Source organism: Sus scrofa, chromosome 9, assembly GCF_054392235.1.
Source record: "Sus scrofa isolate SSC_HxYL_T2T_F1_AM1 chromosome 9, Sscrofa_HxYL_maternal_Yorkshire_Landrace_v2.0, whole genome shotgun sequence".
Taxonomy (NCBI): Eukaryota; Metazoa; Chordata; class Mammalia; order Artiodactyla; family Suidae; genus Sus; species Sus scrofa.
In genome coordinates this window covers 75,132,322-75,159,832 of record NC_139391.1, presented here as the reverse complement: position 1 = coordinate 75,159,832, position 27,511 = coordinate 75,132,322, and the positions used below count along the sequence as shown (strand labels likewise).

The 27,511-nt window shown below is 37.2% G+C and overlaps 2 protein-coding genes and 1 non-coding gene across 17 annotated transcripts in view; 2 read left to right on the top strand and 1 right to left on the bottom strand.

Annotated features, from left to right (window-relative positions):
• Nucleotides 1–26,540, bottom strand: GTPBP10 (GTP binding protein 10). 4 transcript variants are annotated; one of them, XR_014815753.1, is made up of 10 exons: nucleotides 26,491–26,540; nucleotides 23,800–23,993; nucleotides 21,640–21,731; nucleotides 21,074–21,218; nucleotides 12,019–12,092; nucleotides 10,367–10,419; nucleotides 5,185–8,815; nucleotides 4,593–4,670; nucleotides 2,178–2,301; nucleotides 1–476 (listed from the first exon to the last, which is right to left on the bottom strand). XR_014815753.1 is itself a non-coding variant. In XM_005667580.3 (10 exons), the coding sequence occupies exons 2-10, from the start codon at nucleotides 23,937–23,939 to the stop codon at nucleotides 214–216; spliced, it is 1,077 nt and encodes a 358-aa protein (XP_005667637.1). In that variant the 5' UTR covers nucleotides 23,940–23,993; nucleotides 26,210–26,540; the 3' UTR covers nucleotides 1–213. The 4 variants fall into 4 exon arrangements, 3 of the variants coding, with proteins under 3 accessions (XP_005667637.1, XP_005667636.1, XP_003482716.1); XM_005667580.3 differs by having other exon boundaries at nucleotides 5,185–5,292; nucleotides 26,210–26,540; XM_005667579.4 differs by having other exon boundaries at nucleotides 5,185–5,292; nucleotides 26,426–26,540.
• LOC146399983 (U11 spliceosomal RNA) lies at nucleotides 5,516–5,606 on the top strand. The gene has a single exon (XR_014816968.1). It is a non-coding gene; the product is annotated as a U11 spliceosomal RNA (small nuclear RNA).
• FAM237B (family with sequence similarity 237 member B) overlaps nucleotides 26,510–27,511 on the top strand; it is a 32,358-nt gene continuing 31,356 nt past the window's right edge. For 3 of the 12 annotated variants that reach the window (XM_084976995.1, XM_084976992.1, XM_084976994.1), the window contains exon 1: nucleotides 26,665–27,078. Coding sequence is in view for 6 of the 12 variants with exons in the window: in XM_013979678.3 (XP_013835132.1) it covers nucleotides 26,626–26,764 (139 nt within the window). In the remaining 6 variants the exon portion in view is untranslated. Of the gene's footprint in view, nucleotides 27,079–27,511 lie in introns of all 12 variants that reach the window. The other 9 variants (XM_013979678.3, XM_013979677.3, XM_084976997.1 and 6 more) reach the window with 6 other exon arrangements.

The following is a 27,511-nucleotide window of genomic DNA, read 5'->3' as shown; positions in this document are numbered from 1 at the left end:
TACAGGAATATCAGAGGATTTTATTATAGGTGGATGGGCCGTTTTTAGTCCTCAGTTACTTTTTCACTGTTGATGGATTTAGCTATAAAACATCTTTTAAAAGTATGGTTCTTAAATGATGGCACAGACACCATCATGTAGAAACAACTAAACTTCTAAAAAATATGTGTGGAAAAGCTTTCAAATGAACACAGTTTCAACACCACTTTTAATTTAAGTTATATCCATTCTGGGACTAGTAACAGCGGTATTTGATGGTGGCTCACTATAAGATATTGTGTTAGAAATACGTAAATTAAGCAACTGCTTCTTATGACATGCATCATTTTCCTGGTTGGCATGTTCATCCAGTGATTTCCTTATGAAGGTCTTTAGTTCATCTATTCCTTCTCCAGTAACTGCAGAGATGGGGATGATGTGTTGGAACTCCACAGTCCTCTCTGGAATCATGTTTTTTTCAAATAAATGTAAAAAATCTGAAACAAAGACCACAAAACTAAGCTGACTTTCATTGTCTTTGAAAGTAAGTTAAAACTATGTTAGAGGTTTCATTTGTGAACCAGTGAACTGAAAACTTGGCATTTTACATTTCTTTTTTCCTTCTCTAATAAGCTCTCAGAACCTTTGGCTTTTACTAGTTATGAACACGTAAGGTTCTCGGCACATAATAGGTGTTTAGTAAATATCTGTTGCATGAATATATTTTAAACCAAATTAAGTATTAATAAAAGATGAATCACAAAAGAAGATTTACTTCTAGAAGCAATAAATTTTGTTTGGGGGCAGTTCATAAAGTAAGGCCACACAGATTCTCTGATATCATTTATGATTTGGGATATTCTAGCTTGCCTCAGCATACAGGTAGCCTCTACCTGTCCTAAAGTAGAGGCTTAACCATTCCTGGTACTAGGAGCCATACTAAAATTGAAAAGAGTTCAAGGAGAGATCATTTCAGGTGAATCCAATCTATCATCCCATAGGGCCTGACAGTTGTTAAATAGATAACTATTTTTTTTTTCCCTGACACCAAGGCAACAGAAGAAGGGATGGCATACTGATGAGATGGCACAACACTGATGATGAACTGGAAAAGCTGGTTAGAGACCGGCCAAGCTAACATGGAATTTGGTTTCTAAAACTCATTCACCCCCAAGAAAGTCTAGAGGATAATAACAGGGATTATTACAGAGTGGACCTACATTGTTTTATGATGGCCCCAAATACCCACAAACTCCTGAGTTACCATCCCTCTAGCACCTCTAAAAATTCCCTTTTCTGAAAGACCAGCCAACAAAAAAAATGTAATAACATCAAGCAAATGACATTATGGAATAAAGACTATTTACTAATTCCAGGGACTAATTATATTTCCAAAGCAACTTATTAACTCAAGGACAGCTCCAATATGTAAATTACATAGGGGAGAGATTTTTGAGAGGGGAGAGAGGATCTTCTGGTGCTGTCTGCTAGTCCTACTATATTATAAATAAGAGCATCATCATTACAGAAGAGTGTTCTGCAAAGGTCGATATTCCAAACTATGAAGAATCCCTTTAAATTCCTTTAAGTGAAGTACTCCACTTAGGAACAAATTTCAAACAAGTCCTTTTGGAGTAACAGCATCTGTTATTCTGTGCCACACATACAAAGGGACTCGAGCATTTTTTAGAAGATTAGTACTCTTCAGAGACCTATAGCGCTGGCAGTGTAAAAATACATACCTCTTTAGATCTATTAGCCCTGTTTTTAAATTCATGATGTACTAGGGGGAAAGAAGTTTTAGAACTTGTGAAAAAATTTAAAAGTCTTCACAGGTAGATGCTGACTTTTCCTCTTCTGTTCCAAATCCCATTAACTCTTTAAGTGCCCAGTTTAAGTTTTACTTCTTGATGATGGCTGACCTTCTTGGCTCAAATTAATCTTTCTTTTTTTCTGTCTCCTCTAACTTACTGTTCATATTACACATTGTGAAACAGGATTTTTTTGATTACAATATTATTTAACTGTATCAGATTGCATTTGCTCTTTCTTCAAAGACACTTTTTTTAAAGAGGAGCGACTTTGTTTACTTTTCCACCGACTAGAGCCTAACATTCTCTGCAAACGACTAGAGCCTAACATTCTCTGCAAACGGTAGGTATCCATTAAATCTGCACTAAATACATGAATGGATTTACCTTTAGGACTTTGGAGTTGGTTCATCAGTACCTGAAACTTATCTTGGGCATCTGGCAAGTCCATTTTATTAACTGCCAGGAGAGCAGGTTTTGTCTGAAGTTCCTCTTTGTACAACTCCAACTCCTTTTAATCAAAAGACAAAAACCAAATAATTTTATTAATTTAAATATCTGTGATAGATATTTATTAAATATCTATATAAGTCACCTATTTAATAATGTCTTTCTTTACCAAATAGGCCTAGGTGGTCTAGGGCCCATTCACATCTCTGCAATACATTAAGACCCAATAACCACAAAACTAACCAACAAAGGAAATGCAGAAAATGCTTACTGGTTAGGGCATATGTTAGGTCATACGAAATCCTGGAGACAATTGTGACTTTGTGTCTAGAGCCAAATACAGATATTTGAACTTCTATTAAGCACATAAATAAAATTCAGAACTGAATAATGATAATGTAATGCTATTCTTGGAAAAGGTAGGTATGCTGAGGAATAAATCTTTGTGGTCATGAATTAGGCAATTTTTGTTTCTTACGTAATGACGCTAAAAGCATGAACAAAAGAAAACTGACAAAGGAGACTTCATTAAAATTTAAAGCCCTGTGCTTCAAAGACAATCTAAGAGTTCCTATTGTGGCTCAGTGGTAATGAACCTGACTAGGATCCATGAGGACGCAGATTTGATCCCTGGCCTTGCTCAGTGGGTTAAGGATCCGAGTTGCCATGAGCTGCGGTGTAGGTTGCAGATGCGGCTCGGATCCTGCATTGCTGTGGTTCTGGCGTAGGCCGGTGGCTATAGCTCCGATTCGACCCCTAGCCTGGGAACCTCCATATGCCGTGGGAGTAGCCCAAGAAATGGCAAAAAGACAAAAAAAAAAAAAAAAAAAAAAAAAAAAAAGAGACAATCTGATTTAAAAAAGGCAAAGATCAAGCTGCAGCATAGGTCATAGATGCAGCTTGGATCCAGTGTTGCCATCAAGGCCTGTAGCTACAGCTCCAATTAACCCCCTAGCCCAGGAATTTCCTTATGCCACAGTACAGTCAAAAAAAGAAATGAAATAAAATGAAATAAAAAATAAAAATGGGCAAAGAATCTGAATAGACATTTCTCCAAAGACATAAAAATGACCAATAAACATCTGAGAAGATGCTCAATATCATTAGTCACTAGAGAAATGCAAATCATAACATCATCCTTACTAGAAAGGCTAAAAAAAGACAATAAAGAGTGTTGACATTAATGTAGAAAAACTGGAACCTTCATACATTGCTAGTAAGATTGTAAGATGGTGCAATGCTGCAGTTACTTTGAGAAACAGTTTGGCAGTTTCCCAAAATGTTATGCAGAAAATTATAATATCCAGCAATTCCACTCCTAGGTACACACTCAAGAGAAATGAAAGCATATCCATATAAAAACCTGTATGCAAATGTTCAAAGCAGCATTATGAAAAACAGGCAATAAGCGCTAAAGGAAATAGGATATAAAGGTCCTGAGGGTAAACAGCATCATGTTGTGTCAGAGAGAAATCATATGGCTGAATACAGAATGTAAGGAGCTTGGGGGGCAAGGGGAACAATAGGGATGGACTGTTAGGTAGGACCCAACCTTGCCAGACCTCATAAATCATGCTCCAGTTAAGACTTTAATCTAACGGCAATGGAGACATCAAAGTGTTTTAAGCAGGGAATAAACATCTGCCTGGTTCTTCAACAAAGATCACTCTAGCTGCCATATAAAAAATGGCCTGGGAAGAGGTGAGACTGGAAGCAAGGAGAGATAGGCAAGACATACCACATTCTCATAAGAAGGGCTGATAAATGTAATAGTGTGAGTGAGGACCAGCAGCTGCATTTCAGAGAAATTTAGGATGTAAAACGGATAGGGCTTTATGTAGGTATGAGAAAGAGAGAATCACTACTGCCAAGGTTTTGGCTTACATACTCAGTGAAGTTCTGGGAGAGGCTGGAGAATTTACAAAAAAATTAAAAAGAGTTCAGTTTTACACATATTAAATTTGAGAAGTTAATGGGGCATACAGTCAAAGAAGTCTAATAGGCAGCTGATCTAGAGGAAAGCACAGCCAAAATATCTGGGTATTCGAAGACTAAAAAATAGATTGAGAAATAATCTAAGAATAGGATAAAAGTTTAAGCAAGATATGGCCTAAGAAGTATGTGATAGGGATGTGGAATCAAGGAAGTTTTATTAATTACGACAGTTTGAAAAGTGGGTAAATATCAAAGGATTAAATACAACATGTTTAGATAATTCTTTGACATCAAAGTTTTAAAAAGTAGAGGCAGAATATATTCTAATTACTATGTCTATATTACTTTCAGACAGTTCTTATTTCATACAGTCCTATGTGCCTACAAATTAGATCAGATATGAAATAGAAAACCTACTTTTGTAAGTAGTATTATGGTTTCAAAGGCAGTTCTATACCGAGTTTGTGAAGAAAGCTGAAATCCAGAAATATCGACCTAAAAAAAAAGAGGGAAAGAGAAAGCCTTTAACATAAGAACAACTGTTGTACATTTTTGTTTTAAAATGTTTTACTATCTCAAGGTAAGAATAATTTCCCAATTATACTCTATTGATAATTTAGTAATTCAAAATAAGAGAAATTGGTTTTAAGATAACTATAAATAAGAATGAGAAACTAGTACAGAAAGACTATACCAATATAAACTCATATATAACTCAACACCAGAAATGTAGTAGGAGAGTGATACTATGTAACTTAGTAAACTAAAAATCTTAAGGAACTAAATCTGACAAATATGGCTAAATTTTCATGGACAAACAATGCCATTTCCATCCTCATATTATAAGCAAAGACTACTAACAGTATTTGACCCCTATCTAAATAGATTTAGCAGACTAATACATGCTACTACCTTATCTTTAAATCTTATTATTAAAAAATTCAAGGAAAACTAAATTCATTGATTTTCACATTCATTTGAACATTACACTGACATGCATGTGACTTACAACAAAAAGTAGTTGTTTAGTTCTTTCTATATGCTTGAGGAATTTGTGGCCCATTCCTTTGTTCATATGTGCTCCTTCTATCAAACCAGGAAGATCAGCTACTGAGATCTAAAACAAAATTAAGTGGTTTGATAATGAAGAAAAATAAATGAAAACGTCAAGTTACATCCAACACTTTTCATATTTCAACTACAAACAGTTCCTAATTTGTGATTACCACTGCATCTTTATAAATTTGACACCTTTTTTAAAGAATCAAAATCCTTTATTATCAGAAGTTAGCATCCCATTTTTACTTATTAATCTAACAATCTAAAAATTTTAAGGCTGAAAAATGGGCTTCTGTCATGAGTGGCACATGTAAGGCAACTCATTTTCTCTATGTGTGGATTTGACATCAAGAGATTTCGGAAGCAAACCCAGACACCTACGGTCAATTAATCTTTCACAAAGGAGGCAGGAACATAAAATGGGAAAAAGACAGTCTTTTCAGCAAGCATTGCTGGGAACCCTGGACAGCTCTATGCAAATCAATGAAACTAGAACACACCCTCACACCATGCACGAAAATAAACTCAAAATGGCTTAAAGACTTAAATGTAAGACAAGACACCATCAAACTCCTGGAAGAGAACAAAGGCAAAACATTCTCTGATATCAACCTTATGAATGTTTTCTCAGGGTAGTCTCCCAAAGCAACAGAAATAAAAGCCAAAAATAAACCAATGGGACCTAATCAAACTGACAAGCTTTTGCACAGCCAAAGAAACCAAAAGGACGCTTACAGAATGGGAGAAAATAGTTTCAGATGATACAACTGACAAGGGCTTAATCTCTAGAATATAGAAGCAGCTTATACAAGTCAACAGCAAAAAAGCCAACAACCCAATTGAAAACTGGGCAAGAGACCTGAATAGACATTTTTCCAAGAAAGATGTACAGATGGCCAACAAACACATGGAAAAATGCTCAACAACACTGATTACTAGAGAAATCCAAATCAAAACTACCACGAGATACCACCTCACACCGGTCAGAATGGCCATCATTAATAAGTCCACAAATAACAAATGCTGGAGGGGGTGTGGAGAAAAGGGAACCCTCCTGTACTGTTGGTGGGAATGTAAGTTGGTACAACCGCTGTGGAAAAGAGTATGGAGGCACCTTAGAAAGCTATACATAGAACTACCATATGACTCAGCCATCCCACTCTTGGGCATATATCCAGACAAAGCTTTCCTTGAAAAAGACACATGCACCCACCTGCATGTTCACTGCAGCACTATTCACAATAGCCAAGACATGGAAACAACCTAAATGACCATTAACAGATGACTGGATTAGGAAGATGTGGTATATATATATACACAATGGAATACACAATGGAATGGAATACTCTTTTCAGCCATAAAAGAGAACGAAATAATGCCATTTGCAGCAACATGGATGGAACTAGAGACTCTCATCCTGAGTGAAGTAAGTCAGAAAGAGAAAGACAAATACCATATGATATCACTCATATCTGGCATCTAATATATGGCACAAATGAACCTTTCCACAGAAAAGAAAATCATGGACTTGGAGAATAGACTTGTGGTTGCCAAGGCAGAGGGGGAGGGAGTGGGGTGGTTGGGGAGCTTGGGGTTAATAGATGCAGACTACTGCCTTTGGAACGGATAAGCAATGAGATCCTGCTGTGTAGCACTGGGAACTACACCTAGTCACTTATGATGGTTCATGCTAATGTGCAAAAATAGAATGTGAACATGTATGTGTAACTGGGTCACCATGCTGTATAGCAGAAAATTGACAGAACACTGTAAACCAGCTATATTGAGAAAAAAATAAAAACCAGTATTAAAAAAAAGAGATTTTGGAAGCATAATTTTTTGGCACTTGGGCAGCTGGAAAAAAAATAAAATAAAAATATAAAAAATTTAAGGCTTAGTTTAACATTTATTAATCACATAAATTTTCTTTAGAGAATTTATATTGCTCATTATGAACTTTTCAAAGAATTTCAATTTTCTAAATTCTTAAAAGTATACAAGAGGGAGTTCCTGTTGTGGCGCAGCATAAATGAAACCAACCTGTAACAATGAGGTTGTGGGTTCGATCCCTGGGTTAAGGATCTGGGGTTGTCATGAGCTGTGGTGTAGGTCGCAGACGTGGCTCAGATCCTGTGGTGCTGTGGCTGTGGCGTAGGCTGGCAGCTGTAGCTCTGATTCGACCCCTAGCCTGGGAACCTCCACAGGCCACAAGTGCGGCCCTAAAAACCAAAAACCAAAACAAACAAAATATGTATAAGGATATTAATTCAGCAGATACTTACTTAATATAATATACCTTTATACTTTTAAGATTTTAATTCTATATGTAACTGGTTGCTTGGGACCACTGTCCCTTTACTGTTAATATTCTATGAAGACTATTGATCACTCTTAAAAAGTAAAGGAAATAGTGATCCTACACTCCTTTTGGAGGTGATAAGAGTTATAAATCATTATTCTAAAGTTGTGGTTTTCAAACCTCACTGCACATCATAATCATCTAAGGAACTGTTATAAATTACAGATGTCCAGGTCCTACCCCCAAAGATTTGGTTTCAAATCTCTCGGGCCAAGTCTTCATTTATCATTGTTGTATTTAAGATACCCATATGGTTTCTGATGTGTAGTAAGGAATGCAAAACATTGCTCTACACACACTGCTTGACTTCAGATTTAAAGAAAACTGTAGCTACATGATAAAGCAATGTGCATAAAGAGGTCTCATGTCCTGAAATTTTCTTCAGAGGTTCTCTCCTGATTATCCCTAAAAATTAATAAGAACGGTTCTCTTTTCCTCTAGCTATTGTTCTCTAAATTCATATGATCCTGCACTGATAATTTTAATTATTATTTAATATCCTATGTAATTGAAGTTTTAAAGAACTTTTACTGTTAAACTACTCTTATAAAATAAATATACATCTTTTATATCTTTTGAATTATATCAGTAGATTATATGAAACTACATCAATACATCACTTTAAGTCCATACATTAGGGTTCACTCTTGGTATTATATATTCTGTGGGTTTTCTCAAATGTATGACATGTATCTGCCATTATAGTATCATACAGAATAGTTTCATTGCCCTAACAATCCTCTGTGTCTTGTTTATTCAGCCTTTCTTTCCCCCTAATCCTTGGTAACCACTGATCTTCTTGCTATTTACACAGTTTTGCCTTCTTCCAGAATGCCATATAGTTGAACTCATACAGTATGTAATTTTTACAGATTGGCTTCTTTCATATAGTAATATGCATCGGAGGTTCTTCTGTGTCCTTTCATGGCTTGAAAACTCATTTCTTTTTAGTGATGAATGATATTCCATTATTGAGACATACATTGTTTATTTATCCACTCATTCACTGAAGGACATCTTGGTTGCTTCCAAGTTTTGGCAATTATGAATAAAGCTGCTTCAAATATCTGTGTGCAGGCTTTTGATTAAACATAAGTTTTCCATTTATTTGGGTAAATACCAAGGAACACAACTGGTGATCATGTATTACATATTCTTAAAATTTTATTTTCCTTTTTTATTTGTTTCTGTTCTAATTTTTCAAAAGGTCTGTAGTTCTTCCCTATCAAAGAAAAATAAATTTTAATAGTTAAGATCAAGATCTCATTAAATTAAAACAATTTTTTTAAAGAGTAAGAAGGGATAAAATTACTTCCATGAACTTTAGAAAATGTTTTTGGGAAATAAAAGTCAATAATCAAACATGGAAGTAAAATACGGACTTGTAATGAGAACAGACTAAGAAGATGAAGATACAATCAATGTTGTAATGACAAACTGGACTCAAACTTTGGAGGAAAACATAGGCCAAACACTATCTGACATAAACAACAGCAACATCTTCTCAGATCCACCTCTTAGAGTAATGACAGTAAAAACAAAAATAAACAAATGGGACCTAGACAAACTTAAAAGTTTCTGCACAGAAAAGGAAACCCTAAACAACACAAAAAGACAACCCACAGAATGGGAGAAAATCTTTGCAAATGAATCAACTGACAAGGGATTAATCTCCAAAATTTATAAACACCTTCTGCAGCTTCATACCAAAAAAACACACAACCCCATCAAAAAATGGGCAGAAGATCTAAACAGGCAGTTCTCCAAAGAAGACATACAGATGGCCAAAAAAACACATGAAAAGATATTCAATATCACTCATTATTAGAGAGATGCAAATCAAAACCACTATGAGGTACCACCTTACACCAGCCAGAATGGCCATCATCAAAAAGTCTACGAACAATAAGTGCTAGAGAGGGTGTGGAGAAAAAGGAAGTCTCTTACACTGTTGGTGGGAATGTAAATTGGTGCAACCACTGTGGAAAACAGTATGGAGATGCCTCAGAAAACTAAACATAGAACTACCATTTGATCCAGCAGTTCCACTCCTGGGCATCTATCCAGAGAAAACCATGACTTGCAAAGACACATGCACTCCAATGCTCATTGCATCACTATTTGCAATAGCCAAGACATGGAAAAAATCTAAATGTCCATCGACAGAGGAGTGGATCAAGAAGAAGTGGTACACATACACAATGGAATATTACTCAGCCATTAAAATGAATGAAATACCAGCATTTTTAGCAACATGGATGGACCTAGAAACTATCATGCCAAGTGAAGTCAGCCATACAATGAGACACCAACATCAAATGCTTTCACTGACATGTGGAATCTGAAAAAAGGACAGACAACTTTTTTGCAGAACAGATGCTGACTCACAGACATTGAAAAACTTATGGTCTCTGGAGGAGACAATTTGGGGGTGGGGAGATGTGCTTGGGTTGTGGCATGGAAATCCTGTGAAATCGGATTGTTGTGATCATTATACAACTACAGATGTGATAAATTCATTGAGTAATAAAAACAAAAACAGTGACAAAAACTGTAAAAAATAAAAATAAAAAATAAAGAAGTTATAATCTTATACAATATTTTACTCTGATAATGCTCAGCAGAATTGATTTGATCACGGTTTCACTCATCAAAAACAAAACACTGCTACTTTTTCCCCCAACACCACAGAAACTGTTAACTATTTTAAAGTCTAAGTATCAAAGCAAGTACTTTCATTTCTAACCAAGTATCTTACTTTGAAAATACCCACCTGTTTGAAATCATTATACATAATTTTTCCAAGTTCAGGCTTTAATGTTGTAACTTTAAGAAAAAAATAAATAAAACAAGGTTAGAAAATAAATGCTTCTATTCTCAAAATTGCCTTAGTGTTATGTATAAAATGAACAATGTTTCCTATCTGAGAACAATCTAATTCAAATTATGTTCTCATTTGTTGAAAGGAAAGGTATAATTAATTACCTTTGATATACTTTGAAAAACACAAATATAGATTTTTACAATCTACAAAAGCATCTTCAAGCTACATCAATCTTGCACTAGCCTCCTTCCTATGACTTTTTGCTTTTCTTTCTCTTTCCTTCTCAAGAGTCCCCTATATTACAACAATAAATTCTGGCCATGTGATTTATAGCAGTTAGTACAAAATTAACTTTACTTTCTAAGAGTCTAATGTTAGAATGGTTTAATTTTATTTTCCAGGTTAAAGCCATTCTGTGTCATTTTGCTTAATGACAGAGATCCTACCATATTCTCTCACTACTCTTAATCTAAGCTTCCATTATATCTTGTTCAGCTATTGTAATAGTCAGTTCTACGTTTTTTTCCAAATCCATTTATGTCCCACACCAATCCATTTTTCTATAATACATGCAAAAAGATCTTTTTGAAAAGCAAATCTAATCATTTTATCCCTTGTTAAAAGGTTACCAACTGCTCTTAAGAGGTAAAGATCAAATACAGTCTATATGGCCTATATGATAGGTCTCTACCTGCATCTCCAGCCTCATCTTGATCCCTTTTTCTCTTATTACATTTTCTCTAGACAAACAAATCTACTCCCTGCCAGCACAGAATCTTTGAGTACATGCTATTTCCTCTCTCTGAAATCCCTTCACCTCCAGTGTCTGTCACTGATCACCTCCCTTTTTTTTTTTTTTGGGCTTCCCAGGCTAGGGGTCGAATCAGAGCTATATAGCCCCTGGTGTACACACAGCCACAGCAACATGGAATCTGATCCTACACCATAGCTCACGGCAACACCAGATCCTTAACCCACTGAGCAAGGCCAGGGATCGAACCTGTGTCCTCATGGATGCTAGTCAGATTTGTTTCCGCTGAGCCATGATGGGAACTCCTAACTCACGTTTATTACTTATATCTCAGCCCCAGCATCACACTTCCCCAAAGAAATCTAAAGCAGTCACCTACATTCTTTCACAGAACCATATCATATTCTCTTAGTCATTAGTGAGATATGTGCCTTCCCCCACTTGTAAGTTCAACAAAAGTCAAAACAATATTCACTTCTGCGTACCAGTCTTTGAAACCCCAGACCTTTTGTAGTTCCTAGAAATAAATACTTACTAAGTGAGTGAAAGAATTCATTTCTGCCTTCCTAGTTTTTATCACAGGGTTTCATAAAGGGTAGATGCTAATGAAATCATAACTAAACCAAATAAATTATTAGGCAACAGGGGAATAAATGCAACAAAGTGTCTAATAAGTACTAGAAACTTTGCTGAGAACTTCAGAGAGCAAAGATTAGTGGGAAATCCATGTATTCTACCTGACAAGAATTTTCAAATGATGGCTACTCTAAGTTTTATTCATACTTAAAGAAAGATTACTCTTTAAAAATTTACCTTCACACATTAAAAAAAAAAACCAAATTATACTTACATGCATAATCTGCAATTGCAGGTTTTGCATGAGAAATCTTACTTAGCAAAGAGGATTTTCCAGCATTTGGGAATCTAAAATGAGAAAATAAATTTATACGTTACAATGAATATCAGTATTATTAACACTTACTTGTCTCTGATTTCATAACATTTCAAGGAGACGTCTTGAAATTCACTGGGATTAAAAGTAGAATATGAACTTAAAATAAACTTGAAAACTTTGAGGAACAAAAGCTACTTATGAAAAAGGTAATGGTAAATTTGTGGGGAACACTAAAGATGTTTCAGTGCTGAGAGTGAATCAAACTACATAAAAAAATATATATGTCAAAAAAAAACCAAAAAGAAACTATTTAAAAAATACCTGCAATCATTATCTCTAACCCAACATAACAAAATATTTCTCATATTTATTTGCGCTTTTTTTTTTTTTTTGCTATTTCTTGGGCCGCTCCCACGGCATATGGGAGGTTCCCAGGCTAGGGGTCTAATTGGAGCTGTAGCCACCGGACTACGCCAGAGCCACAGCAACGCGTGATCCAAGCCGCGTCTGCAACCTACACTACAGCTCACGGCAACGCCGGATCCTTAACCCACTGAGCAAGGGCAGGGACCGAACCCGCCACCTCATGGTTCCTAGTCGGATTTGTTAACCACTGCGCCACGACGGGAACTCCTATTTGTGCATTTTTAAAAAAAAAACATTTTAGATGGACATTTTCAAACATATACAGAACTAGAGAGGAAAATGAATCCCATTTAGCCACCATCTTAGCTTCAAGAAATACTAATACAGTCTCAATATATTTTTAAAAGTTGGTTTAAATAGGGACACAAACAAGGTCTGTGTGTTTTAATTGGTTGATGTGTCTTTTTTAATTTTTATTTTTCTAATAGTTATTTCCTCAATACAATTTTTTCCAACTGTACAGCATGGTGACCCAGTTACACATACATGTTCACATTCTATTTTTGCACATTAGCATGAACCATCATAAGTGACTAGGTGTAGTTCCCAGTGCTACACAGCAGGATCTCATTGCTTATCCGTTCCAAAGGCAGTAGTCTGCATCTATTAACCCCAAGCTCCCCAACCACCCCACTCCCTCCCCCTCTGCCTTGGCAACCACAAGTCTATTCTCCAAGTCCATGATTTTCTTTTCTGTGGAAAGGTTCATTTGTGCCATATATTAGATGCCAGATATGAGTGATATCATATGGTATTTGTCTTTCTCTTTCTGACTTACTTCACTCAGGATGAGAGTCTCTAGTTCCATCCATGTTGCTGCAAATGGCATTATTTCGTTCTCTTTTATGGCTGAAAAGAGTATTCCATTCCATTGTGTATTCCATTGTGTATATATATATACCACATCTTCCTAATCCAGTCATCTGTTAATGGTCATTTAGGTTGTTTCCATGTCTTGGCTATTGTGAATAGTGCTGCAGTGAACATGCAGGTGGGTGCATGTGTCTTTTTCAAGGAAAGCTTTGTCTGGATATATGCCCAAGAGTGGGATGGCTGAGTCATATGGTAGTTCTATGTATAGCTTTCTAAGGTGCCTCCATACTCTTTTCCACAGCGGTTGTACCAACTTACATTCCCACCAACAGTACAGGAGGGTTCCCTTTTCTCCACACCCCCTCCAGCATTTGTTATTTGTGGACTTATTAATGATGGCCATTCTGACCGGTGTGAGGTGGTATCTCGTGGTAGTTTTGATTTGGATTTCTCTAGTAATCAGTGTTGTTGAGCATTTTTCCATGTGTTTGTTGGCCATCTGTACATCTTTCTTGGAAAAATGTCTATTCAGGTCTCTTGCCCAGTTTTCAATTGGGTTGTTGGCTTTTTTGCTGTTGACTTGTATAAGCTGCTTCTATATTCTAGAGATTAAGCCCTTGTCAGTTGTATCATCTGAAACTATTTTCTCCCATTCTGTAAGCGTCCTTTTGGTTTCTTTGGCTGTGCAAAAGCTTGTCAGTTTGATTAGGTCCCATTGGTTTATTTTTGGCTTTTATTTCTGTTGCTTTGGGAGACTACCCTGAGAAAACATTCATAAGGTTGATATCAGAGAATGTTTTGCCTTTGTTCTCTTCCAGGAGTTTGATGGTGTCTTGTCTTACATTTAAGTCTTTAAGCCATTTTGAGTTTATTTTCGTGCATGGTGTGAGGGTGTGTTCTAGTTTCATTGATTTGCATAGAGCTGTCCAGGGTTCCCAGCAATGCTTGCTGAAAAGACTGTCTTTTTCCCATTTTATGTTCCTGCCTCCTTTGTGAAAGATTAATTGACCGTAGGCATCTGGATTTATTTCTGGGTTCTCTTATTCTGTTCTACTGGTCTATAGGTCGGTTTTGGTATCAGTACCACACTGTCTTGATGATGGTGGCGTTGTAATACTGCCTGAAGTCTGGGAGAGTTATGCCTCCTGCTTGGTTTTTGTTTTTCAGTGTTGCTTTGGCAACTCTGGGTCTTTTGTGCTTCCATATAAATATTTGGATTGTTTGTTCTAGTTCTGTGAAAAATGTCTTGGGTAATTTGATAGGGATTGCACTGAATCTGTAGATTGCTTTGGGTAGTATGATGTGTCTTTTTAATTTTTTTTTTTTGGTATAGGCTCTATCTTGTTTCTCCTTTGCAATTTTATTTTTAAAGAAACTGGGTCATTTGTCCTGCAGTTTTTTTTTCCATAGTCTGGATTTTTCTGCTGACATCCATGATGTCATTTAACATGCTCCCTTTGCCCTGGATTTTCTATAAATTGGTAGACATAAAGCCTTGATCAGATTCAGTTTTGATTTCTTTTTTCACTGAAAAACTATTCATAGTTGGTTGGCCTCTTTTTTAAATTGAATTATATAAGGTGAACACCTTTCAAGGGTGCTCTCTAATTAACTAAATCCTTGAGGTTGTATACATACCTTTGATCCCTTTCTTAAGATAAATTTCTAGATCAGGAAATACTGGATTAAAATATATGCTTATTTTAAAGGCTTTTATTACTAAAAATCCCTCGAAAAGGTCCACAATAGATAAAAGAAAGTACCAGGAATCGGGGCCACTTCAGAGATTATTTCCTAAATTTCATTCAGATATTTTCATTAAATGTATTCCAAAAATCGAAATGTAAATTGGTGCAGCCACTATGGAAAACAGTCTAGAGGTGCTTCAAAAATTAAAAATAGAACTACCAGATGATCCAGCAATATCACTTCTGGATACTGATCCAAAGAAAACAAAAACACTAACTTGAAAAAATACATGCACCCCACGTTCACTGCAACATTATTTACAACAGCCAAGACTTAAAGTAATCTAAGTATTCACTGATGAATGGAAGAATGTATATAGAAAATGTGGTATAAAGATATATTAGAATATTATTCAACCACAAAGAAGAAGGAAATCTTGCCATTTGCAACAGCATGGATATTCTTAGAGGGCATTGTGCTAAGTGAAATAAATCAAAGAAAGACTAACATTGTATTCTATCACTTATATGTGGACTCTTAAGAAAAAATCAAATTCATAGATAGAGAAAAAAGACGGGTGGTTCCCAGAGGCAGGTGGTTGGGTAGGGGAAACAAAATAGGTGAGGGAGGTGAAAAGGTACAAAACTCTAGTTGTAAAATAAACAAGACATGGGAATATAATGTATACTATGATGGTTATAGTTAATAATACAGTACTGAATATTTGAAAGTGCTAAGAGAAGAAATCTTTAAAGGTCTTATCACAAGAAAATAATTGTAACCTCACATGGTGAACAGATGTTGATATATGGTGGTGATTATTTTGCAATATATACAGATATTGGAGTTCCAATTGTGGCACAGCAGAAATGAACCTGACCAATATCCATGAGGATGTGGGTTTGACCCCTACCCTTGCTCAGTGGGTTAGGGATCCAGTCGCCATGAGCTGTGGTGTAGGTCGCAGATGCGGCTCGGAGCCTGCATTGCTGTGGCTGTGGCATAGGCTGGTGGCTACAGCTCCAAAGACACCTAGCCTGGGAACTTCCATGTGCCGTGGGTGCAGCTCTAAAAAAAAAATATTTATACACACACACACACACATCAAATCATTATACTGTACACCTGAAACTAATATAATGTTATATTCAATTATATTTCAATAAAAATTTATCCAACAGGAGTTCCCGTCACGGCTCAGTGGTTAACAAACCCGACTAACATTCGTGAGGATATGGGTTTGATCCCTGGCCTTTCTCAGTGGGTTAAGGACCTGGCATTGATGTTAGCTGTGGTGTAGGTCACAGAGTCACAGATGCAAGCATGGATCCTGCATTGCTGTGGTTGTTGTGTAGGCCAGCAGCTACAGCTCCAATTCGACCCCTAGCCTGGGAACCTCCATATGCCACAGGTGTGGACCTAAAATCGTCCCCCTCAAAAAATTTTCAAACAAATATTACTGATCACTGACTTGTATCAGGCAATAAACTAGGCATAAAAAATACAGTAATCAATGAGAAAAATGTGATTCTTGTCTTCATAGTTTTCATTCAAATTAAGATCTTCTGGAGTTCCTGTCGTGACTCAGTGGTTAACAAATCCAACTAGGAACGATGAGGTAGCGGGTTCAATCCCTGGCCTTGCTCAGTGGGTTAAAGATCCGGTGTTGCCTTGAGCTATGGTGTAGGCTGCAGACGCGGGTTGGATCCCGCGTTGCAGTGGCTCTGGTGTAGGCCGGCGGCTACAGCTCTGATTACACCCCTAGCCTGGGAACCTCCATGTGCCAAGAGTGTGGCCCTAGCAAAGGCAAAAAGACAAAAAAATTTAAAAATTTTTTTAAGTTTTCTTTCAAAACTCTGCCAAACTTTCATTTGGAATAATGGTGTAATATTTTGCAAATATTAATTTGGAATTGTATAAAAATGTATAAGCCATTAATGGAACTCTTTAAGCAATGTCTTATTAAAACATTTCCATAATAAGGAGTCCCGTCATGGCTCAGTGATTAATGAACCCAACTAGTATCCATGAGGATATGGGTTTGATCCCTGGCCTTGCTCAGTGGGTTAAGGATCCAGTGTTGCCTTGAGCTATGGTGTAGGTTACAGACATGGCTTGGATCCCGTACTGCTGTGGCTGTGGCGTAGGGTGGTGGCTACAGCTCCAATTGGACCCCTAGCCTGGGAACTTCCATATGCCATGGGTGTGGCTCCAAAAAGACAAAAACAAAACAAAATGTTTCCATAATAAATTTAAACATTACGTGAGATTTTTTAATGACTCATTTCCCCTGGAAATACAGTATTTTCCTTTTGGGGAGGCCAGGCCCATGGCACAAGGAAGTTTGCAGCCAAGGAATCAAAACTGCACCACAGCAGTAATCAGAGCCACAGAAGTGACAACACAGGATCTCTAACCCACTGAGCCACCAGGAAACTACTACATTATTTTCTTATATTCTGTTATACCCATGCTCTTATAACTTTTTAAATAGCAAATTGCAATCATTTTTGCCTTAGTTAATACTAGTTGGGCTTGCTTATGTCTTTCTAACATCCTCATATTTTTATAGTAATGATTAAGCACAGAAAAATGCATGCAACTATTTACAAAGAGATCAAAATACAAGAAGAAAAAGGATGCTAATGGTTGAAGCAGAGACAGTTGAGATTTTTCTTGAAAAGTACTTAATGAAAATTTTAGACATTGAAATCCAAAGATCAGATTTGACAAAATGAGTACAAGTGTATTAGTTATATGATACATTTCTTTTAAGATCTAGTTCTTTTCTGAAACCAGCTGAAAGGGTATCTGCTTATTTATGGTATTCAAATTAAAATAGTTGTCTCGTTTAAAAGCACTAGCATACATGTTAAACACTGTGCTTAAGAATCATGCTTTAATTAAGACTAACATCAAGTCTACTTCTGAAAAGCTATTTATTTCACTATATGTGGTCTCTAGTAAGTTGGTAATAAAATGATAGCAGCTACGATTTACTCATTGAACATTCATAAATGCAGGGCAAATGTTATGCCTCAAATGCAATTAGTCACCAACAACATTTTAAGGTGCAAACTATCATCATCCATTACTAAAGATATTAAAGAGACTGTATCCAAGACCATGCAGCCAGCTTCCAGAGGATTTGAGATTCTAACCCAGATTGTCTTAACCGAGTCCCCCATCACCACTCCACTTTTACTACTCAGCCCTATTATGCTCTTCTTAGGCTGTAAAGGTGTCTCTATGGAACCTGAAATGCATTTTTCTACCAAACGAGAAGGTGAATGGCTGGATTCCAAGTCCACAAAACCCTATTAAGTTCCTAAAAATGTATAGCATTACAAAACCTATGATTCATAACCTTAATGATTATGAATTAAGCACAGAAAAATGCAGGCAACTATTTACAAAGAGATCAAAATACAAAAACTAAATGCAAACAGCAAGACTGAATGCCAGGATCACATCTTCCTCAGTTACAATGTCAGTAGGAATGGGGCCTCTGTGAACTCTAAGCCACTGCTGGTAAGACCTACACAGGCATTGAAAGAGGGGAAGGATACAGTGAAGCTCTGCCAGAAGCAGCAAGAGGCCTGAAGAGGACAATGAAAAGAGCTGAGAATGAAACCATGAGAAGGCAAGGAGTGGAACTGGCAGTTTAACAGTAGAGCAGCAATTTCCTCCCTTTTCCTTATGCCTTCTGTCTGACTACTGCACAAAGCTGCAGTGGGCCTTGGGAGAGGAAAGACAGAAAGGGAGAGGAGAAATGCAAAGCTGAAGTTTTCCCTTCCTTTATCTACTTTCCATCTTGCTATCTACTTCCCTACAGTCAGGTGCCAGCACTGCAAACCCTACAGCTAAGGAGCATTTTTTGATTAAAGAATGAAGGGTGGTGGAAGGGGACAACACTGCAAGGTCTGCAGCACTGAGAATGGACAGCTCCTAAACACAGCATGAAGGATGGGGAAATGTTCACAGCAAAATCCAACTTGTGCTCAACAGTGTATAAGGCTGATGGTTAAGACGGTCTGCGTCGGTTTTAGCCATCTGACTAAAGATACCTCAGCACCTCTATTAAGACTTGCAGATTTTTTTTTTTTTTGGTAAATCAACTATACTTTAATACAAACAAACAAACAAACAAACAAACAAAACTAAAAGGAAACACTAGTTTCCCTCTAGTGCCTTGATGGGCTGGCAAGGTGGAGGAGATTGGGTGAGGGCCTCTGCAATTTCTTGGGCATTTATTTCAGTCTCTTCCTGAGGCTTCCTTGCAGCATAACATATGCCCTGCATTTATGAATGTTCAATGAATGAATGGTAGCTGCTATCATCATCATTATATTGCCAACTTATTAGAGACCACATATAGTGAAATAAGCAGCTTTTCAGAAGTAGACTTGATGTTAGTCTTAACTTTTGGAGTTTCTGAGTGTGGTTTTGTTCCTTAGCTCCTTTTGGACTCCAAGGTGGCTGGGGAGTGTGGGTCTGGAGAGAAAGAAGGGGCAGGAGCTGTTTGGACTGTTTACAAGTTCACCTTCTTCCCAGCAACCCCAGGACGCTCACAGTCAGCTCAGAGTAAGCTTGGTCAGCTTGTGGAGTGGATGCTTGCCTTTTTTGTTTTTCTTTTTTTTGATCTCCCTGTGAGTAACAGATGTAGAATTCATGGCCTGCCTCCTATTTTGGGGCATCTGACAGAATCATTATAGGAAACAATGTGGTATTTGAAAGCCACCACCAAGAGGTTTGATATGGAGGATTCTAGGGAGTACAGAGGCAGTCTGCCAAGTTAGAGTCAAAGGCTGGCTCCATCCGATGCTCTAACAAGCTCATTCGATTCTGGAGTCATGATTATCTTCATTTCATTGGCCCCCTTTTCAGGACATGACTATGTGTTTCATCACCAAGGCCACACTGGAGAGAGAGTAATCTGTGCCCCTACTTGGAAAGAAGATGGGATTCTGATTTCAGTTTCTCTTCTGTCCACTCTAGAATGAGGCCGGCAGGCTTCCTGAGGCTCTGCTCTCTTCTTCCTGCTACCATTCTCTTCAAAGTGAGGTCTACTGACTGGCAGCATCAGTATCACCTGAGAGCTACTTAAACCTGCTCAGGTCCCATCACTGTGGTCTAACACCCTCTTCCAGGTGGCTCCTGCGGATCCTCAGTCTGAGAAGCACTTGATGTGTAACGTGTAAATTATTTAGCTGTGAAAGGGAGCTTGATCAGTGGTGGGAGCTTTCTTCCTGATTACGTTTTGTATTTATACAGTTATGACCCTTTATAAATACTTTAGTCCTTTGATGTTTTAATAATTTAAACATCTTTTTCAAAGTTGTTTTTCATTGTAAATGACTATATTCTCATTCTAAAAGCTTCAGAAAATACAGAAAGGTGAAAATAGCAATTTACCCTTCAAGTATAAGAATTACCTTAATTGGAGTTCCCATCATGGCTCAGTGGTTAACGAATCTGACTAGAAACCATGATGTTGTGGGTTCCATCCCTGGCCTTGCTCAGTGGGTTAAGGATCCGGCATTGCCATGAGCTATGGTGTAGGTTGCGGACGTGCCTCAGATCCCGTGTTGCTGTGGCTCTGGCGTAGGCCAGTGGCTACAGCTCCAATTCGACCTCTAGCCTGGGAACTTCCATATGACACAGGTGCAGCCCTGGAAAAGACCAAAAAAAAAAAAAAAAAGTATCTGAATCATCCTCCCCACTTTTAAAATTTCCTTCTATACACTTTTTAAAATGTGGTTTGTTCGGATTTCTAATTTTATTCCTTAATATCCAGTAACTTTTTTTTACCTTCTTATACTATTGTACTTGATTGTTTTCTGTTTTCTAACTTCTTCACTACCCTATTCAATTGCCATGATCTTTGACAAATTAATAGTAAATATGAATCTATGTTGGAAGTTTGAAAATTACTACATTTAGTAGCATATTCTCAAAGTATACAAATAATACATAAATTCCATAAACTAGACATAATGCTGGCCCCAAACCACCATTTGTATTTATTTCCTATTCATGAACTCTCTGAAAGTATAAAAGTAACAATATGAATGATACTTACCCCACTAGGCCTACATCAGCTATAAGTTTTAGATCTAGGTGAATTACTCTTCTCTGGCCTTTCAATGGTAAGAAATTTGTAAGCAATTTACCACCAATACCTCCTTCAGCTACCAAAATTCTGTCTTTCTCTTTATTGAGTTCTCCTTAAAAAGAGAGATAAAGATACTTAGAGCAAAGATTAGTAAGTGAAGCTAATCACTAATGACATTTTTCTTTCAGAAACAGATGCCGTGAAATTTTGACTTATAAATCTAAAGGGCTAAATAAAAGGATCAAGTTTCTATAAAAAGTCTGACTCTGGAAAATGTTTTGCAAGCAGTTAAAAAAAGACTAGTTACTTGTTTTAAAACTTGTATCTCTAAAATCATTTTAAATTTAGAAGCTAATTTTGAACCACTTCTACATAATGTTTTTAAGAGCTCTTTTAGAAACCAGCAGCTAAAATACTTAAAATGCTTTTTAAAAAAATCCTGAAATTCAAGAGGTGCTATTCCCCATAGTTCTCAAACAATTTTCAAACAAAATGCACATTTTTCACAACCTTAGAACCTAAAGCACACTTACCTATGATTTTACCATTTTCATCAGTTACTGAAATACCCACAGGTACAGGAATTTCACAGTCTTTTCCTTTGGAGCCTTTCAGTGCACTAACTCTAAGGAAAAAAAAAAGCTAAATTAATATAAAGAAAACCTGCTAGATTAAATGGTTGATGCTTCAAGCAAATATGATGGCTAGCAGCTAATTCTTCTAATGCAGAGTTAAATGGCAAAATAATAGAGAAAAAATAAAATTATCTCTATTTATTTGCATTTTTGACTACTGTATTCCAATAAAAATAAGTATTACTTAATAAGTATTAAGTAATGATTTGGTTACCAAGCTAACTATCAAAAGTCATTTTAACTCATAATGAACTAAAATATTATTTTAAAAGAAGAGATCATGGCAACAACACAAATAATACTAGAAAAAAATGGAAAAATCCATTGGAAAAATAAGCTTTTAAAGAACTGACCTAAAAAAAAAAAAACCTGATCTTAAAAAAGACTTATTATAGGAGACTCCTCTGGCTATTCTTTCCTCTTTTTTTGGCCACACCTATGGCATGTAGAAGTTCCCAGGCCAAAGATCAAACCCATGCCACAGCAGCTATTTGAGCCAGAGCAGTGACCACACCGGATCCTTAACCCACTGAGCCACCAGGGAACTATGCATTTGGCTATTCTTAAACTGCTCAAAAGAGGATTAAATTGCATAAAACTGCCACACATAATCCCAGTAAATATTCTATTGAAATCTTTCTTAACATTTAAACATTAAACATCACTGTGTTAAACATCAGTGGCACAGAATGTGTTTAAGCACAAAATAAGGCTGGAATTACAGCAAGTTTACTTTTCAAAAGAAATTATAAAATTATAAAAAATTTTACATTAGGAGGCAAGAGCAGTTATTTTCCACCTGTAACATAATTATAAAACAACATTCTGAACTTAAAACTTTGATTACTAAATTCTAACAAATATAGGACTCTCAAAATTTGCCCCATTGGAGTTCCTGTTATGGTTCAGTGGGTTAAGAACCCGAGACAGTGTCCCTGAGGACACAGGTTCAATCCCTGGCCTCGGTCAGTGGGTTAAGGATCCAGCGTTGCTATGACTGTGGTGTAGGCTGGCAGCTGTAGCTCTGATTAACCCCTAGCCTAGGAACTTTCATGTGCCACAGCTGTGGTGTGGCCCTAAACAAAAAAAAAGAAAGAAAATTTGCCCCATAAAGTCTATTTATAAAACAAAAGTGCTCAAAAGAAATTTAAGGGACTTCTCCAAGGATTCCTTTACCTGCAAGGGAGGCTGCTGGATATTTGGGGCAGGATAAATTTGTTGTTGTTGGGGTGTTCCTCACTCTATATTCCAGGGTGCTTAGCCTGTATCCAGGCTCTATCATTTGCTTAAAACATTCCTTCAAGTAAGTGCCAAATTCCATTCTCTACTATTGTGACAAATAAATATACCCAAACACTTCCTTGGGAAAAGGAAAGAAAAAAGGGACAGAAAGTCTCATCTTTAAACCAGTACCTCCTCAGGAAGAACAACAGAATGACAGAGGCCTAAGGAATCACAGGCTGCATTTTGATGGAAGCTTTAAGAATTTTTTTTTTCTCAACAATGAAAGGAAAAATTCTCATATTTTGAGGCCAACATAATATGTCCCACAGAAAACAACAAACATAAACAAGAAACAAAGGGAAGAATTTGCTGTCACAGAGAGAAAATCAAAACAGAGACAAAAGAAAAACATTCAAGAGATATAGCAGCAAACACGCTCTAAATTTTAAGCACTGCCTATGAGATGCTAGCAGAACTGCTTGTGGTGGTGGAGTGGAGGACCAGATGAGATTTGAGAAAGTTTTCTGAAGACTGTTAAAGATAATTTTAAAAGAAAACAGTGGGGATTCAATTCAGAGCATCTTCTGTTTCTACAAAAGAAATGCAAAAGACACAGGGAGAACAAAGGATAAAAAGTTTAAAAGCTTCAAAACATTCCTTAGTACCTACCGTTTATTTTACTAGAGACAAATATAGTTGATTTTCGCTCAGTTTCAAATGCAGAATAATATTTACTTCAAATTACAAATTAAATTTTTATCATTTAACTTTTTTTTCTTCTTCTTTTAGGAGTAATTAATTTCATAAAATCAAAGTCATTCAGTAAGTACTTACCGACTATTTGCTCCTTCTCCAGCCACAAACCGTTTCTGAGGATATTTGTCTTTAAGTTGTTTTAAAGTCATTTTGTTATGGGCTACAACCCAGACGTCACCCCCTTTTCCACCTTCTCCACCTAAGCGAGGGTAGCCCATTCCACCACTTCCTCCCTTGGTGAAGAGTCTCAGGTTATCAATGAAGTTTCCATACTTAAAAAAAAAAAAAAAAAAGAGAGAGTATGTGTACACCATATTGCTTACCAATCTAGAACTCCTTTCTAGTTCTTTGTTGCCACTAAAACTCCTTAAAAAACAAACAAACAAAAAAAAACAATGGCTTGCCATATGTCAAATTGATTGTCTTTTCTTAGTTTACCTCCAGTCTAAACTCCCTCTCCCATTAGATTAACGCTCTTAAAACTGTGTTTTTCATTATCAATCGTTGTTCTTCTCATTCTGAAGGTCTCTGACATTAGCCCACTTTTCAGTCTAGACCTTCTCCTCTGGGTGATCTCAGTCTGTACCAGTAACCATCTCCTAGGTGAGATATTCTCAATTCCAGTTAGCTGGACATCTCCACCAGATATAAGCATAACAGTATAATGCAACTGAGAACAAGATCTATATTTAACTTTTATTTAAAACTCCTTAAATATATAACTTGCTCTTAAGTATTAAAAGGGTAACAGTCACCTAAATACATGTTATATAATAAAACCAAACTCTTCCCTAGGTATATTCTGTTCCTCCAATGTTCTTTCAAATAATGAAACTATAGTCTAATGCAACTGAGGGCAAGGTCCATATTTATATTTGAAACCCCTTGTTTTTAGGTATTAAAAGGCTCAGTCATACCTGTCATAAAACAAAACCAAACTCTTCCTTATGTAAATTCAATGCCTCCAATGTTCTCTCAAATAGTGAAACTAGTTTATCTAGTCATTAAGACCACACATGGGGATGTTTGACTATACCTGCTTCTCTTCCCAATGCCCCACTATCTTTCCTTTCTGGCACAACTAACTGCCCTAGTATCTTGAACATTACCTTAGCTCCTCACTGGCCTTTCAGTCTAGTCATTCCTTCTTCAACACATCCTTTGTCTCACTGCTTGAGCTATTTTTCTGAAAATGGATCTGCTCTCTAAACATATTTCTCCTTTACTCAAAAACCATTCAAGGTTTTTTGCTGCTTATGAAATAAAGTCTAAAATTCTCAGTACTATATTCAAAGCTCTTAACCTACCCTTCCAGTTTCATTTCCATTCATTCAATCCCTCCTATATTCTCTTCCTCTTTGCTCTATACTACATGATACATTGTCACTTCCCTGTGGTGTTCTGCTCATGCTTTTTCATCTTACAACGTCATTTGTTCTTTTCTATCATAAACCCACCTGAAGGTCATATTTTCTGATGTCTTTCTTAATTCCTCTAATCAATACTTACCATTGATTTTACTGGGCTCTCAGTAATTTGATTATATATAATTTATTACACCTTTAGAAGTAATTTACTGAATTTAAGGTTTATTTATGTTTTCCTCACTAAATCAAGAACTTCTTGCAGGTAAAGATCTAATGTCTTAACCCCCTTGGGCTATCAAAAATCCTTAGAGAGTAATTTCTGAAGTTCATAATCTTCACATCTTTAGTCATTTGGGATAATTTTAAGTAAAAAAAATCTGGGAACTTTTTTCAAAATACATACATACATTCCACTGACCATTCTTATACACTCAAGACGAGGAATGAGGATAGATTCTGATAAATCTCAGTCTAGATCTGAGAATGCAGTGGATGCTTGCACAGCAAAGATGTGAAGCAGAAGTTTTCATCTGAGTATGCAAATGTAATCATGAAAACAGAGTATTGTAAGTCTCTAAGGAATATATAAACAATGAACCTAAGGGTGAGCCAGAGTATTTTTCTCTGGAGTGAAGAACTTATACTTTGGTTCAGTAAGGCTAGATCAGAAATGCATCACAGCTAAGTAAGAGATCCACCAAAAGATGCAGTAAGTTTTTTTTTTTTTGTTTTTAGTTTAAGAATTAGTTACTCTACAGTCCCACGTATTACCCTTCACAAGTCTCTTTTCTTTTGCCCGCCTATTTTCTGGAATATAGAGGGTTGAATAAAGTAAAGCTATACCAACCAGGATATTACTAACCATGTCTCTTCTCCAATAAAAAGAAAACTCCTGTTTTTAAACTTCCCTTCAATTTGGGGCATATTTTTTTTACTATTCGACATTTATCAGATTCAGAGATTTAGAACCCAAACTTAAAAGCTCTTAAAAACACACTTAAAGGAGGGGAAAAAAAAAGTATGAAACAGGTTACAGATATTACTACTTAAAAAAACGAAAACTGATTATTTAAGTCTCTCCCCCCCCCCAACCCCAAGTCGAACCTATACTCTACGTATACCTAGTTCTTCATTCCACGTGCACACGATTCCCCTGAAGAATCTTGAACCCTGTTCCTGGACAACTGTCCAAACCACACCCAGTAGAGACGCCCTTCTCCTCCCTTACAGTGCCAGACCGACTCCCGGAGGGATGCAAAGGAGAGAACCACGGTAGAAAAAAGGGAGAAAAAGACCCCGGGAAGAAAACATGCGGAGGGAGGAAATCGAAGGCGAACCAGAGCCATCAGGTTGTGCCAGAGGCACCAGAGCTGACATCAGGTTGAGGAGGACAGCCACGGACCTTTCTAAACAACATGCAACTGCAGCGCACCATGACTCTCGGAAGTTGTCCAGACTGGAAGACCGCGCGGCCTTTTTACGTCACGGCCGCTGCTGACACTATGTTATCTCCGCACGCTCCCGCGGGGACAGCCGCATGCGCAGTAAGGTGCGTGCGCCGGGAACGTACGCATGCGCAGTGTACTGCCCCCATGCGGTGGTGGCAGATTTGTGTGGAGAGGAGCGGCTTAAAACTCTGAGGAAACGTACAGAGACCGTGTCCCAGGGACAGTCGGGTGCGTAGCGGGTGCCTCAGGAATAAATATTTTGAGTAGGATAGCACTGGAAACTGGGCTGCCTTGGAAGAATTTTTATGCTATTTGAGGAAACCACACGGTACCTCAGTCTACTGTCGCGAAGCAGGGTGAGGAAAAAACCAAGAAACACTCCCACGGACAATAAAACCAACCGGTAAAAGACACGGAAACTCAACTGGCAAAGAAAGCCAGAAGAAGCTGTCAATTCATCTACCAGCTGAGTAATCTCTAGAAAAAGCTTCCAGCAGGCAGTGGATTTAAAGTTTGAGATCAAAGTGCAGAATCTGAGAGCTGTAAGAATTTCGTTGTGTTCTCTAGGGGAAGGAAACTATCAAGACAGTAGGTTTTGGGGGGCGGGCAGATAAGGGTCTTTATCCAGCTCCCAGTTGAAGCGCAGGTTTCCTTAAGCTGGGCAGGAGCGGCAGAGAGGCTGGATCTCAGTCCCCATCCCCCAACCCCGACCCCCGCCCTCACTGGGTGGCAGAAGTACACAGCCCTGCCAGCCTTACAGTCTTAAACTCAAAACCGAGCTAGAATCCTTCTCACGTGTCTACCTGTCACTTAGAACAGTGATTGCAAATATAGGATGTAAAAACTCTATCCCTCTCTGTCTTCCTTTCTTGCTACTGAACCTCCCTCTGCCCCACCGATCAATAAGGCTATAGTTGTCATTTAACCTGTAATGATTAATTAATCAAGAAATTAGGTTATTATGTAAGCATTTAG

Bases quoted from the DNA above. Each gene is read 5' to 3' on its own strand.
- GTPBP10 (XM_003482668.5), bottom strand. From the start codon at position 26,523: ATGGTGCGCTGCAGTTGCATGTTGTTTAGAAAG. The intron at 21,732-23,799 runs GTAAGTACTTAC...TTTTTTCCTTAG, and splicing joins GGAGAAGGAGCAAATAGTCG to AGTTAGTGCACTGAAAGGCT. The intron at 4,671-5,184 runs GTAAGTCACATG...CTTTTTTTTTAG, and splicing joins CTAAACAACTACTTTTTGTT to GTCGATATTTCTGGATTTCA.